This window comes from Diceros bicornis, chromosome 3, assembly GCF_020826845.1.
Source record: "Diceros bicornis minor isolate mBicDic1 chromosome 3, mDicBic1.mat.cur, whole genome shotgun sequence".
In the NCBI taxonomy this organism is placed as follows: domain Eukaryota; kingdom Metazoa; phylum Chordata; class Mammalia; order Perissodactyla; family Rhinocerotidae; genus Diceros; species Diceros bicornis.
The window spans coordinates 35,103,451-35,118,556 of NC_080742.1; the positions used below are offsets into that span (position 1 = coordinate 35,103,451).

General features: G+C 39.7%; 1 protein-coding gene across 7 annotated transcripts in view; it reads left to right on the plus strand.

Annotated features, from left to right (window-relative positions):
* UMAD1 (UBAP1-MVB12-associated (UMA) domain containing 1) overlaps positions 1 to 15,106 on the plus strand; it is a 245,805-nt gene that overhangs the window by 9,926 nt on the left and 220,773 nt on the right. For 4 of the 7 annotated variants that reach the window (XM_058526126.1, XM_058526108.1, XM_058526070.1 and 1 more), the window contains exons 1-2: positions 9,407 to 9,509; positions 14,760 to 14,859. In XM_058526126.1, coding sequence (XP_058382109.1) covers positions 14,778 to 14,859 — 82 coding nt within the window. In that variant the 5' untranslated portion in view covers positions 9,407 to 9,509; positions 14,760 to 14,777. Of the gene's footprint in view, positions 1 to 9,406; positions 9,510 to 14,759; positions 14,860 to 15,106 lie in introns of those variants that run through there. The other 3 variants (XM_058526081.1, XM_058526090.1, XM_058526098.1) reach the window with 2 other exon arrangements.

The window sequence follows — 15,106 nt, forward strand, 5'->3', positions numbered from 1 at the left end:
ATTTGAGGGTTACCGAGACATTTTCTATACTTTTCAACAGTTTCTTATGGAAAATTATCATCAGAGAGATATTCTTCCTCTTAGTCTTTGGGTCCATATTTTTCCTTCCTTATGTTGCTCTCATTGTGGTGATGTCTTATTGAAGGAGAGACTGGGTGGGTGAGATTACCTTCATCTCCCTCACTGAACTTGCTCTCGCAGGCAGCTTCTTGTTTCCATCTCTAGTCCTGGAAGACAGACGGATGCACACGTTCCTTGGCTTGTTCACTTCCCAGTGGCTGACAGCCCCTCATCATGTGTGGGTCTGCCCAGCTGAGATTGAGTCTTCTGTGGCTGGGACTGTTGAGGTCTCTGTTTGAATTAGAGAATTAGGAGCAGTTTGTAGTTCTTTAAACATGAAAGTAGACTTCCTTCCTGTGCTCTGATCATGGAGCTTTTTCTGTCTGGGACCCTGTGTTACAAAATCTTCCTTGGGCGGTTACAAACCATTGCCCTCCTTCCTTTCTCCTGTGGCTTGCTCAGGCCAAAAGCTATAGTCTCTGAATGGAGGTGGAAGATCTCGTGGGGGAGGGGTAAGGATAGGGGAGGGAATCTCGTTCTGCCAGACTTTAGAGTTTCCATGCAGTAGGATGTCTAGCAGCCTATTTTTTCTGGTAGGTACAGCTCCTGTATTTTATTTTGTGTGTGTATGTATGTATGTACGTATCTATTTTTGTGAGAAGATCAGCCCTGTGCTAACAACTGGCAATCCTTCTCTTGTTTTGCTGAGGAAGACTGGCCCTGGGCTAACATCCGTGCCCATCTTCCTCCACTTTATATGGGACGCTGCCACAGCATGGCTTGCCAAGCAGTGTGTCGGTGTGCGCCTGGGATCCGAACCGGCGAACCCCGGGCTGCTGCAGCGGAGCACACACACACAACCGCTTGCGCCACCGGGCCGGCCCCCAGCTCCTGTATTTTAGACTTAAGTTCAGGCAATGGGAGTGGATGAAATGCTTTCTCCATCTTTATGGTTCACTCTTGTGTTTTAGTTAGCTTGTTTATTCGCTTATTCATCCATTCATTCCTTGGGCAGGATTTCAGAAGATGTAGCATGTGGCAGCAAGTACTGTAATGAACTCGTGGTCGTTTGTACTTCTTGGTCAATCTCCACTGATCGTGCTGTTCATGGAAATTTGACTCAGACTTTGTCATATGGTTGACAGAAATATTGCTGGTTTTTGTCTTGTGTTTCTGTGCATTTTGATGAAAAATTGAGAGGAGATAAAACAGCCAGCTTTCTTGTTTATTCAGGAGTCTGAAGTGAGTCTCAGATAGCAATACTTCTTGACTAGACTGTTAGCAACAACTGTTAGCCACTTGGATGACTGGTGCTGGTTTTACACAGGACTCAGCACCGTGCTTTCTGCCCACTGGCGCTGTGAGGGGTGGTGGAAGCAGACCAAGAGGCCGCAAGTGAATTGGGTGGTTCTTGAACTCGGAGAATGTGTCTTGTCTGGTTTTGTTCTCTAGGGCCTAGCACCATGCTTGGCCGGTATTTGGCCTTCAAAACCTGCTGGTTGAATGAATTAAAGAGTGAACAAATGAACAAATGACTGATTTTTAGAAGTTTGTTTTTATTTGGGGAGGAAGTCCAGACTTGATGATGCAGTTAGGTTGTATTGGAAGTCAAATGATGCAGATTTTTAGTGGACAGTTTTGGGAATGAATCCTTTTGGAAGTTGAATGTGATGGTTCCTGTTGTGTGTTAAATGTATTTAAGTGAACAAATAGAGCAGTTTAAAGACCAACACTGAATAATGGTTTATTTTTTTCTTTGTTCATTCTAGGTTTCCCTGTGCTATAGAGAGTGGTAAAGAGGTGTGCCCTCACAGCGGACGACTTCATTCTCCCCTAGGACATTATTTAAATGTGTTTACTCACCTCAGATACTGTTTTATGTGAAGAGACGCTTTTTGCTAGAGTAGTCTGGAGTCTTTTTCAGGATGTTTTTTCATTTCAGAGTTGCAACACTGAATGCAGAGGGTAGAAATTAGTGTTGTATTGGTAGGCATCAGTGTTATTTAAGCCAAAACCAAAATGTTTTTCTTTGTGCAGTTATGTAAAATTATGTTTGTAACTTTTCTAAAACGTAAAAATATATCATTGTGTCATTAATTTAGAAGAGTCAGGAGAACACTAAAGCCTCTAGATTACCTTCTTGGTCAGTGAATGAGACCCAGATGATATAAATTATAAGTGCAATTTGTTTATAAGCTCTCAGAAAGCAACAACATTATCTTCTAAATTTCTGTATCTCCCCACTATTTAGCATCCTTCTTTAGAAAAAAAAAAAGACTATGGTTTTCATATGTACTGCATTAAAAAGAGGGAAGGTTTTTTGTTTGTTTGTTTTTCTTGTTCTTTTTTTTTTTTTTTTTAATAAAACCTCTTGAACTTAAGATGTCTTCTGACTGGAGTACGTCACATGCTAGGTGGTCATACCCATCCACAGAGGAGTAGGTTACAACAAAGAATTATCTGGCCCCCAGTGCTTAGAGAGAAGAGATTGAGAAACCCTGGTCCAACGTAATGGGAGATTTTCTCCCCTAAATTAGTAGAATCAGGGGAGACTTTATTATGCTGTTCTGTTTTTCGTTTTATGAATAAGAGATAGAGGACTAGAGGCAAAAAGCAGTCAGTCACTGCCAGGCTTCCATTCTTTTTTTTTTGTGAGGAAGATCAGCCCTGAGCTAACATCCATGCTAATCCTCCTCTTTTTGCTGAGGGAGACCGGCTCTGAGCTAACATCTATTGCCAATCCTCCTCCTTTTTTTTTTTCCCCCCAAAGCCCCAGTAGATAGTTGTATGTCATAGTTGCACATCCTTCTAGTTGCTGTAGGTGGGACGCGGCCCCAGCATGGCTGGAGAAGCGGTGCGTCGGTGCGCGCCCGGGATCCGAACCCAGGTTGCCAGTAGCACAGCGCGCACACTTAACCGCTAAGCCATGGGGCCAGTCCCAGGCTTCCATTCTTTACTCTGAAAATAATAGGGTAATTAAAAGGAAAGCAGACAAAAATCCCCAAATCCAACAACAACAACAAAACTACACGAGGCTTCCCTGATGATTCTAATAGAGACTTTGGAGTCATATTTATTTACAGAGTAATGGAGGAGAGTAAAATTGTATGAGGTCTGTTTTACTTTAGTGAGACTGCCTGTGTTCATGAGGGAAAGAGGATCTGAGAAGAAGGGAGGTTCTGTTCTACAATTTTCTTGGGCCAACTTGTGACTTTTCAAGATGACTTCATCATATACTTGAAAAGCAGTTCTGCTAGAGAAAATTCCAGGAAATTAGTAATTCCAGATTATGTAAAACTTCCATGATAGTAGGATTTTATTATTATAGTGACAGCTAATAATAGCAAACAGTTCCTGATAGTAGGTATCTTGCATGCTAATGATGAGTAACTGGAAGTTGAGCTTATCAGATGAAGCTCTGTGCTGCTCTCCATGGCAAATAAAGCACCCCCCTGCATCCTCCCCCGACCCTGTACTCTTTTAATCTAGGATTTCCTGTACTGTGTTTAAGAATTTAGTGTTTGAATCCTACATGTCCCATTTCTGAAAAGCTTTTCCTGCCTTTAATTTAGTATAAAGTAAAATAGGAAAAGGATTTAAACTATAAGGATCAAGAAAAAACCATCAAATCAAGAAAAAAAATCTCAGCTTGGCCTCTGTTGAAATCTACACTGTGAAGTTCTCCGGAGTTCTTTTGCAGTCTTCTAGAATCCTCCCTTGCCTGATGCTTTATGATCATCAATTTGTAGCTCGAGATCTTTTGACTTTCTGAGTATTTTAGATGTTCTGTTTTGGGTAAAAATAATGTGTTTAATTTCTCAGTTTTCTAAGAGCAAGTATATGGTCATATTAGTGAAGTGAGTTTTACTAAATCATATAACTTCAATTTTTTATTTTATTTTTTTGTGAGGAGATCAGCCCTGTGCTAACATCTGCCAATCCTCCTCTTTTTTTGCTGAGGAAGACTGGCCCTGGCCTAACATCCGTGCCCATCCTCCTCCACTTTACATGGGACCTGCCACAGCATGGCTTGCCAAGTGGTGCATTGGTGTGTGCCCCGGATCCGAACCGGCGAACCCCGGTCCGCCGCAGCAGAGCATGAGCACTCAACTGCTTGCGCCACCGGGCCAGCCCCCTTATAACTTCAATTTTTAATGGCTGTTATATATATGCATGATGTCACTTTGCAGCTAGGTGACAAGTGAAAGTGTTAGGAGTGTTAAATTAGAGGACAGACTCTCTTAAACATGAAGTTGCTACCACCAGTTTGTATTCCTCTGGGTGTGTTGTAAAAGCTGTACTCCTGTGTTCTGAGGACATCTCTCAGCTACTCCAGACCAGTGGAAATGGAGTGGAAATATGAGTTCAAGGAGAAAAAGAGAACAATGTAAAATTTCCTACTGTTAGAAAAGAACTTGTGTATGTATTTTTTAAATGGTTGATGATAGATATTAAAATCTTACGGTGTTTAGATTCCATTGGGAAAATATAAAAGAATGATATAATGGTTTTATTTCAGTATATAAATATAATATGCTAGAAACTACATCCTTTATAATTTTCACTGAAAAGTTTTATATGTCAACTTAAAAAATGCAAGGGGGTGCATAATTTTTCAAAATTCTTTTAAGGAGTCTGTGAGCACCAAAGTATGATCAGGGGCTTTGAACTTTTTTGCCTTCAACTCAAACTAAGAAATACATTTCATATCATGATCTAGCACATAAACCCAAAGATAAAAGTTCATGAAACATTACTTAGTATATATGATGCTCTCTGATAATCTTTTTGCTTCCTTTTCCCTTTCTTCAGGGGAAGAGGTCTGAGCATAAATTATAGAGGTGGAGATAAAATTTATGTTAATGCTTTAATTTAATTAATTGGCTTTCCAACTGTTCTGTGGCGTGAAATTGGTTTAAATATCTTTCCTTGTTCCTCCCTTGCTTATCCACTCAGATATCTGTACCTTTCCCCCATTACAACAATATCACAAACCTTCAAAAATAGAAATCCTAGGTGGGATGGGAAAACGGGGAGAATCTTTGGGTAATCCTAATTGGTAGTCTGAAGTTAATGGATAAATTTTAAAAGAGGATAAAGTCGTATCTCTGACACAAGTATAAAATCTGTCAAAGACTTTACTGAACTCATTAATTACAGAGGGAACTTGTAAGATATTACAACTGGTTCACAAGAGAACTCAAAGTATCACCACACATTTAAAGTCACATAAGGGAATGTTGAATTTATAGATGATGCAAAACTGGTCACTATCCCAGGGCAGTAATTAATGCATGCTACCAGATACATTTCTGTGGACAGGAATTATTTGCAGGACTATCAGTTTTCTACAAGTTATCTCCTACAGGGTTATAACATAACCTAGTCAAAGACAAACAAAGGTGGAGATGACCCGGGTGGATGAGCTAGCTAGAATATCCACTAAATTCCAAAGTCTTGCACAATTTTTTCTTATACTGATTAGATTTAGGCTATTAAACGCATTCCTATCCTAGGTCTAAAATTTTGTCACCTGAAGGTCAAATCTCATTTGTAGAGGCTTTATTCAGTTGGCAGAGTATTTTTAAAAATTTTGAATTTGTTGCTATCATCTAAAAACTAGATTTTTATATAATAGTTGGATTTCCAGATTGTCTTGAAAAATCAGACTTGGTGACACTGGGTCCACATTGCTTCATGGAACAGTGGTTGGAGCTGCCAAAGGCAACTTCTATGTATATATTTTTTTAATTTTTAAAACTTTATTTTTTATTATAAAATGATATATAGTATTTGACTTAGAAAAAAAATCAGATACTCCAAAAAAAAAAACCATAAAGTGAATATAAACTGATCATACATCCTGGTAGCAACAACTATTAGGTTTGGTGTATATTTTTTCACATTTTTGTCTGAGAATATACAAACTTATCCCCCTCTCACACACACAAAATAGAAATTACTTTTATAATTAGAAAGCCGGCTAGTTTCATTTTGAAAAAGCAAATAAATTAGAAAAATTACTAGAAAGGACAAAATAGTATAAAACAAATACAGTAAAAAGACATTGTAAAGAATATATAAAATATATTAAAACAAAGAATTATAAGTAAATCATATTAGCTAAAATAATACATTAAAAAATAGTATGGGGAAAAATAAATTACTTCAGCTAAAGGTTATCTCTCCAAGTGGCCTGGGTGACAGTGAGAGCAGCAGTTCTGAGTCCGAGTTCCATAGTCCCCCTCGCAGGTGTTAAAGGGGAGGGACCTTCAGACCGAGGCAACTTTAGACCTTCCGGCTACATTCCATGGGGGTTCTTAGATGCCCTGGGATCATATTCAGCAGGGAGAGATGCCCTAACCATAGCTTCAGCCTGGTCCTGTTTTTGTGTGTGTGGTGGAGGTGTTTTTCACCTGGGCCATAACAGCAGGTGCAAATCTGATTCCAGGTGCTTTCCCAGCTCAGAACCTTCGAAAGCTCTTGCACTAGTTCCTGAATCAAGACCTCACAAGCCTTGTTTTGGTGAACGGCTCCTCCTCGAGGCTCCCTGGGCATCTCCCTCTCTCCTTCCCTAGAGGTGCCTTCTTGAGACTAGGCTTGTGCTCTCCTTCACTCCTGTCTCATGCTAGGCTGGTTCCACTCAGTTATCTGCCTGACATTTGAATTTAGGCCCCCCGGATTATACTGAAGAGGTCGGTTGTTTCTGCAGTTTTGAAATGTAAAGTGATATAGTTGTGTTAACATTTTAGTCTTAGTACGATAACCACATATAATTTTTTTGAAAATTTTGAAGAAATGCAAGTATACACATCATTTTGCTGTTAATTAAGGGGATGTATTTTCATCGTATAATTTGAGATCTTAGAGATCATGATCTTAATCCCTGAACCTTTATATTTTCTCTTTGAAATACCTCCGATGTTCGTGATTTCAGCTACCACTTATATGCTAACAACTCCCAAATTCCAACTTACTCCTTTCACTGGAGCACTAGGTCTTATTTTTCCAACTGCATTTTTCGTATTTCTATCTGGACTAGTCACTATTGCCATACATCTTACTTATCTGAAATGGAATTCTTTATTTTTTTCTTCTCTTTATTTTTTCTTCCCTTTCCTAGTTTCCTTTTCTTACTCAGCATATCACTTTCTTCAGTCCCTCAGGCTTGAAACGTCAATCAACCTGGATTAAGCCTTTCTATCAATATTTTGTATAGTTGAGAGTCACTAGGGCCTATCCCATATTTCTGTATATCCATTCTTTTTTGTTCAAACTTCTCTCACCTTGATCTAATCCCTTTTTGTTACAACTTTCTAACTTCTTGACTCCATGCTGTCAATCAACTTCTCCAGCATATTATTTTAAATTCAATCTTTCTGTAACACTACTTTGCTCAAGATCTTAGACTACACAATAATATTAAACAAATCTTGGTATGCCACTTTGGATATTCTGTCGTTTTCCTGACTTTTCAGCCCTTGCGATAATTTGTCTGTACCTTTCTTATGCAGTCTTAGTTTCTGTTGCTTATCTACCTGTCTCTAGTGAGATTAATCCTTTGCTGTCCTCTAAACATGCTGTGCTCTTTGTTCATAGTGATCCTTCCTACAGGAACGGCCTTCCTTCTCTTGTTTATATGCGTACCCTAACCACCAGATGAAATTGAACTCAAGGCCACCTATTTGTGAAATCCACCAGGGCTCTTCTAATTCTCATCGGTCCTTCTGAAATGTTTTATACTGTTCAATGCTATTTTTGGTGATGTAATCTTGTCTCTCAAGATTAAAACTACAAACAGCATGGACCATCGTCTTTTTTGGTATCTCAGAAGAAATTAGTAAACTTGTTATCTAAATTTGTATTATTTTTGCATAACTGTGCAATTCACAACCCACCATACAGAAGAAAAGAAGGAAGATGAAACATTGTGCGGCATTTCAGTTTTTCAGCAGTATGAAATTTACATGTTTATTGGTTTTGGCACAAATGTCAAGTAAAAAATGTGTGTGTGTGTATTATTCTTATAGTTAAGAGGCTGCTGTGTATCAATCACATAGAATTTCAGTCTATTTGATATATTTACATTATGTAGTAGTCTGTTGAAATTGAAAGAAGATAATCAAATTGAGAAAACCAGGTTGCCTTAATCCTTTTGTTATGGGTCATATTACTTAAAAGGTAAGCCTTAGAGTAATAGGAAAAAATAAATACATTACTTGCCCTACCCGTCTCTTCAGAGCAATGGGACCTGCCCTGCCTTGCAGTCAGGCTAGTCCTTTATCTATGTGGTCTGTGTATACCGTGCAAAGTCAAGTCACTGGCCTTTTATTTTTCAGTTTTATGTGAATGCATAGAGAAAATAAGCATTTTTTTATACAAAGACTGTCTCTGTAACATACACAAAGTGGTTTAAGAGATTTGAGAGAATTTTCTGAATAATTGTGAACTATAACACTTATATGACATCTAAAATATCATGCTAATGAATTTTTAAAATAGCTGTATTGAGGTATTATTAACATACAATAAATTGCACATGTTGGAAGTTTACAATTTGATGAGTTTTGACATGTTTATGCCCCTGAAACCATTACCACAATCAAGATAATGAACATATCCATCACCCCCCAAAGTTTCCTTGTGCTCCTTTGTAATTCCTCTCTCCACGCCTCCCTCCCTGCACCTGCCCATCCCCAGGCAACCACTGGTCTGCTTTCTGTCACTGTACATTAGTTTGCATTTTCTAGAAGTTCATATAAATGGAATCATACAGTATGAACAGTTTTTTGTCTGGCTTCTTTCACTCAGCTTAATTTTTTTGAGATTCATGCATGTTGTAGCATATTTTAGGACTTCATTCCTTTCTATTGCTCAGTAATGTTATGTATATGCCACAGTTTGTTTATCCATTTATCTATTGTTAGACATTTGGGTTTCCAATTTTTGGTTATCACCAAAAAAGCTGTATGACATTTGTGTACAAGTACGGACATATGCTTTCATTTTTCTTAGGTAAATACTTAGAAGGAGGTCTGGGTCCTATGGTAGGTGTTTATGTTTTAAAGAAACTGCCAAACTGTTATCCAGAGTGCTTGTACTATATTACACACAAGAGTTCCGGGTGCTCCACATCTTGGCCAGCACTTGGCGTGGCAAGCCTTTTAAATTTTTGTGTGTGTGTGTGTGAGGAAGATCAGCCCTGAGCTATCATCTGATGCCAATCCTCCTCTTTTTTTTCTGAGGAAGGCTGGCCCTGAGCTAACATCCGTGCCCATCTGCCTCCACTTTATATGGGACGCCGCCACAGCATGGCCTAACAAGCAGTGCGTCGGTGCATGCCCGGGATCCGATCCTGTGAACCCCGGGCCGCCGCAGCGGAGCGTGCGCACTTAACTGCTTGCGCCACCGGGCCGGCCCCACAAGCCTTTTAAATTTTAAATATTTTAGTAAGTATGTAGTGGTATCTCGTTGAGATTTTAATTTGCATTTGCTTGTTGGTTAATGATGTTGAACATCTTTTCGTGTGACTATTTACCATCCACATATCTTCTTTGGTGAAGTGTCCATATCTTTTACCCAGTTTTTATTGAGTTGTTTTCTCATTATTGAGTTTTAAGAGTTCTTTATATTTTCTAGATACCTGTCCTTTATCAGATTAGTGGTGTGCAAGTCTCTTCTCTCAGCCTGTGGCTTGGGCAGGTGAATTCTTCATCCCCCATCTATATCGAGGCAGCTCCAGGATTCCCATGTTTGGGAATTAGGAGGCATTGTGGGTTGGGTCCCAGCTCGGCCTGACAAGTGTTGCTGCCAGCTATTAATGGGTTTTTAAGAGTAAATGTTGGTATTTTTCTTGTTTATAAATGTAAAATTTGCTCATTGTAGACAATTTTTAAAATACCAAAAATTGTAAATGAGAAAAGAGACTGGACTATGCTCAAGAACTCCAAGCAGAAGCAGCCCAGCTGTCAAGGCTGTGTACATCAGAAGCGCGAGTGCTTGGGCTGACTGTGCGCTAGGCTTGGGGCAGCAGGACTCTTCCAGGGGCTCTTAAATCACGCTGAGTTTTGCTAAGGGTTGCCTCAGCAATATGGTAGGCTGAGGTTGCACTTTGTTCCCCCTAAATGTAAGTTGAGAGCTGCATTTGCAGTGCACGGTCAGTATCTGGGCTAAGCACTTAATAAATGTTTATAAATCTAAAGTAAGTGAAGCTCTTGAACATAGATGTTGTAGAATTAGTAAATGTCTTCAGAACATAGAGCTGAGCAAGTCTTAGAAAAGTAGGGCTTGATAAAGACAGAAGTGGAATTGATCAAATGTATTTGACTAATATTAGGAAATATTATATTAAAGTCCAACACAAATGTCATAAGTGTTAAGGGCTCCTTGTCTCTGGTGCTTTGATGATGAAAAGCATTCAGTTTGGTGCCAAAAGGACTTGGTTTAAAGTTCTAGGTCTGCTATTTACTGGCCACATAAACTTGGACCAATACTTAACCTACTTTACTTCAGTTCTTTCACTTACACGTTGTGAATAATTACGTGTACCTGGCGGGGTGACTGTAAGGTTATAGGAGACAGAGTGTATAAGGCATTTTGGTATAGTGCCTGACACATTGCAGGAGCTCAGCAAATGTTAGTGGGGTTTCGTTACTCCCCTTCTCTTTCTCAGATTCTAGTCTTAGGCAGGGTAACTAAATCTGGCTACTGGAGTGGTGACCTAACCATGCAGCTTTCCCACTGTGGGAGTCGCTCATAGAAGGGAGATCTTAGAGTGGTATTCGCCAGCCCCACCAGGATAAATTTTTACACCACTCTCTATGTTTTCAGAGATATGAAAAAAATATCATAGGATAAAGATAATTTGGTTATAAATTTTAGGGTCTCAGGACATAGTCTTATCGTGCATGGAGTGATTACTCTAAAAGTATACTGTTAGACTGACTTTAGGTACCTAGTGGAATGAATTATTAACGTCAGCAGTTAGCATTAGTCATACAAGGGAATCCCAAGACTTGTATTGTAAAATTGGAGCCTTGTTCCCCCGGAAAAACATCTTAAGGAAGGAGTTAAGGTGGAGTGATAGATGTGAGGGTGACTGGTACTTTTGTAACAATTTTAGAGCTGTTTTGGATGGATATTTGTAGTAAACTATTTTTGTCATTAGGAATTCTTTTATACCATCTTTGCTCCCTTTCTCTTATTCCTGACCTGTTTCTTCCTTGCCTGAAAGTTTCTTGACTCTTCAAACCTAGGTTATCCCTCCTTCTCTAATATGTTTGGAATTTTATAATGTCCTAAAGTGACAGACTATAATGTTACGCATTGCCAGTAAGTCGTACTATCAACAAACTGATACAGCCTGTATATAGTTTAAATTCGATGATTTAGGTCATGAAAAACCTAAATGCTTCACTTAATTACTTAAGTTAGAAATTCTGTAACAAAATACTTGAATTAAAAAGAGATTGTCTTGGGCCGGCCCGGTGGCTTAGCGGTTAAGTGCGCGCGCTCCGCTGCTGGCGGCCCGGGTTCGGATCCCGGGCGCGCACTGACGCACCACTTCTCTGGCCATGCCGAGGCCGCGTCCCACATACAGCAACTAGAAGGATGTGCAGCTATGACATACAACTATCTACTGGGGCTTTGGGGGGAAAATAAATAAATAAATAAATAAATCTTAGAAAAAAATAAGAGATTGTCTTGCTACACTTGAGTTTGGTCTGGCTCTTGTAACAACATATCTAAACTTCGGGGGCTTGAGAATGACTTATCAGAACCACTTTTGTGACTTCCATGTTTGTTCCATTTCTGTTTTGTGGCCAGACATGCAAAGGTATTGGAAATTTGAGTCCTGCTATTAAAAGCTTTTCTTTATATGTTAAAACAGGATCCCCTTCTTAAAGGGTCCACAAAGCTCCTGGTTACAGCACTCTAATGGCATGTGACACAGTGAAGTAAGCAAGTCACATGGCCACAGCTACCTCCGAGGAGGATAGAAAACTGCATCCTGTTATGTCTCCGTAAAGCAGAGAGCCAGTGAACAGCCCTAATGATTCTGTGGTTCTTGTTTGTGGTCATCATGTACTCAGCCCTCTCTCCCTGCTGTAGGCAAAATAACTCAACCTTCCCCAAGGGTAACAACCTGAATTGCCCCATTCAGTCATAGCGTCACGCTCACCGTTCAGTATCTCTAGGTGACATACAATAGTCTCTTCATCAGGTCCAGATATGGCCCCTCTTGGTCTGGAGTCTTCCTGAACTAAAAAGACCGGTAATCTGCCCTGTCCCCTCATACCCTAGTGGAACTGGGAAACATAACTGCCAAAACTGCTCCCATTTGGAAAAGAGAGGAATGGGAGGAGATATACAGCAGTCACAGGGTTGTAGCAATTCCACTAAGCAGGCACTTTGGGTGACCCCCACTTTGAGTTGGAGAATGTTCCTTAATTATGCTCAGATTCTGCTTCCTGGGAGAGGCCCCCCAGTCCTTTCTTCTCCATGCCCATTGGCTCCACCCTCAGAGTTTCTTCCTTTTCCAGTAACTTCCTTGTCTACCACTGAAGTGGGCACTGGAGAATAGGCCATCCTTGGGGGCTGAGCAGTTTTCTCTGGCAGCTTCCTGTCTGCAGGGTTGTTTTAAAAATCCAATAGTCATAGTCCTCTTTTAATCCAGACAGGTAGTTATTTTGGCAGTACAACTCTCAAAAAGTTTGTTGACTTCTTACCTGATTCCAGTTAGCTTCATGTATCAATAGCCAGACTCACAATTTTTGCTAGATATAACTCTTAGATTTGCTCTATTTCCCATCTTTTTCACCCCATGTGTGCCCCCTCCCTCTTTATGTATTTGAGGGTATCTTTTCTCTACCAGGCTTCAGTTGGAGACCTACACTCTTCGTCTCCTTTTCCTGAACCGTTTTATCCTAAGTGAAAGAATTTACTGAGTGCCACATTAATCCTCGCTGAGGTTTTAATATCAGGTGTGATGGCTATACCCTTGATTTGATCCTTACCTGAGGTTGAGTTTTACTCAGCTGTTGTTCCGTCAGAGGCCTTTTCTGTTTTATTTTTAACTGTCTGAGGTTGAGAAGTAGTTGCCTCTTCCAATCTTACAAGTTTTTGAATTTGAACTCTATTTTCTTACATTCTTGCTTGCAAACCAACTAATTTTTTTTTTTTTTGGTGAGGAAGATTAGCCCTGAGCTAACATCTGTTGCCAATCCTCCTTTTTTTGCTGAGGAAGATTGGCTCTGAGCTAACAGCTATGCTCATCTTCCTCTATTTTTCATATGTGGGACACCTGCCACAGCATGGCTTGATAAGCGGTGCGCAGGTCCACGCCCAGGATCTGAACTCTCAAACCCTGGGCCACTGAAGCAGAGCGCGTGAATTCGACCACTATGGCACCGGGCCGGCCCCCCCACCAGTTGTTTTTTGATATCATTTGTTTCTTGCATGGGTTTCTCTTTCTCAGTTATTTTTTTCATCTTATTCCTTGTCTTTTCATCTTCTCCTTTTGCTTTTCACTGGTTTCATAGAGGTCATGTCTCCTTGTACTTTTTTGAGAGTGCCAAACTATTTCCAGACTTTTCTTTTGGTTCCATTACTATATCCAGTAAGCTCTTTGAGCATTTCAGAGACTGTTCCTTTTGCTTTACTGGAATCTTTTCTTTTCACATGGCTTGTGTTTTTCTTCTCCATTTTCTTTTTCCTTTAAAAAGTGAAATCTGCCAGAAATGTTTTCTATCAACAAATAGGCTTCCTTTACCATCCACTTATGTTGAGGTTAATACGCTTCTCATATCTGCAACTCAGGGCAGGTTGACCTACACAAATCTCAGTACAATTCTCAGTTTCTTGAAGGCTTTCGCTCAGATTAAATCTTTACTTACCCTCCCTGCTTGATTTTCTGGTGTGGGTGGAATATATGAAAACTAAAATGTGGAGCACTTGCTGCCCCAAGAATTTTTCCTTTCTTTACTGTCTCTTATATTGCTTTGTTTATAGGGACTGTCCTCAGGATGTGAGTGTCTTCCCAATTCCTTTCAAATTCCTTTCCAGTTGTTTTCTAGAAGTTGTTGTCCTGCCTCAATGTACAAAGATGGGAGGAGGAGGTGGAGAGAGGGGTGTGTGTGTGTGTGTGTGTTGGGGGCAGTGTGCAATAATCTCACTAACACAAAGATCTGCACTGATGGGAACTTCAAGTGGGCTGCCATTTTACAAAGGATACAGTCCTTGAGTGTCTGAATCAGGTAGCCTACAGTAGAGGATGTTTCATCTGCCTTTTCTTTTCTCAGGTGGCCTCAGTTTTATGAGGCTTAAGCTAGTTATGGCATGACAAGAAACCTGGGCAGGTGTTTGTTTTTCCTTTCCTGAATCCAGTGTCCAATTTATGGTTAGCTTCCAGATCCTTCCAGGTTCTGATGTGATCTGTTGATGTTAGTTTTACATGTAGTGGTATCTTGGGTTATTTCCTGCATGTTCAGAAATTGAGGAAGGTTGTGTGATTCAAGATGCACATGGTTTTTTCCTGGCTTTGTCCTCTGAGGCCTAGAGAGGGCTTGTGCTTTTAAGTCTGGGAATAGAATTACTAAAAGTACTTATTGTGATATCTTTATGTTTGGCTTTTTTACGAGGAAGGGTAAGACTTTTACAGTTTCATCTGAATGTGACATTATGTAGTGTTTCTATTTCAGATAGCAGCAGCAGCAGGAATGTTTCACTTCTTCAGAAAGCCTCCGGAATCTCAAAAGCCCCCGGTAGCAGAGACAGAAGCAGATGGATTTGTCCTTTTAGGTGAGTCTTTTAAGAAACAAAATCATAATTAGATGAATTATTTTTCATTTAAAAGGTTACTTGCAAATTATATGATTGATTTTTAAATTATTTCCTACTAATTCCAGAATTAATTTGTGCATGTGAAATCTATAAAAATAAAGGTCATGAGTCACTTAAAATGTCAAGTCAAATACTTCTTATATATTAGTTTGTCTGTGTCGTTCAAATTCAGTTTGTAAAATCATCCTGTTTTTTCTATCCGATA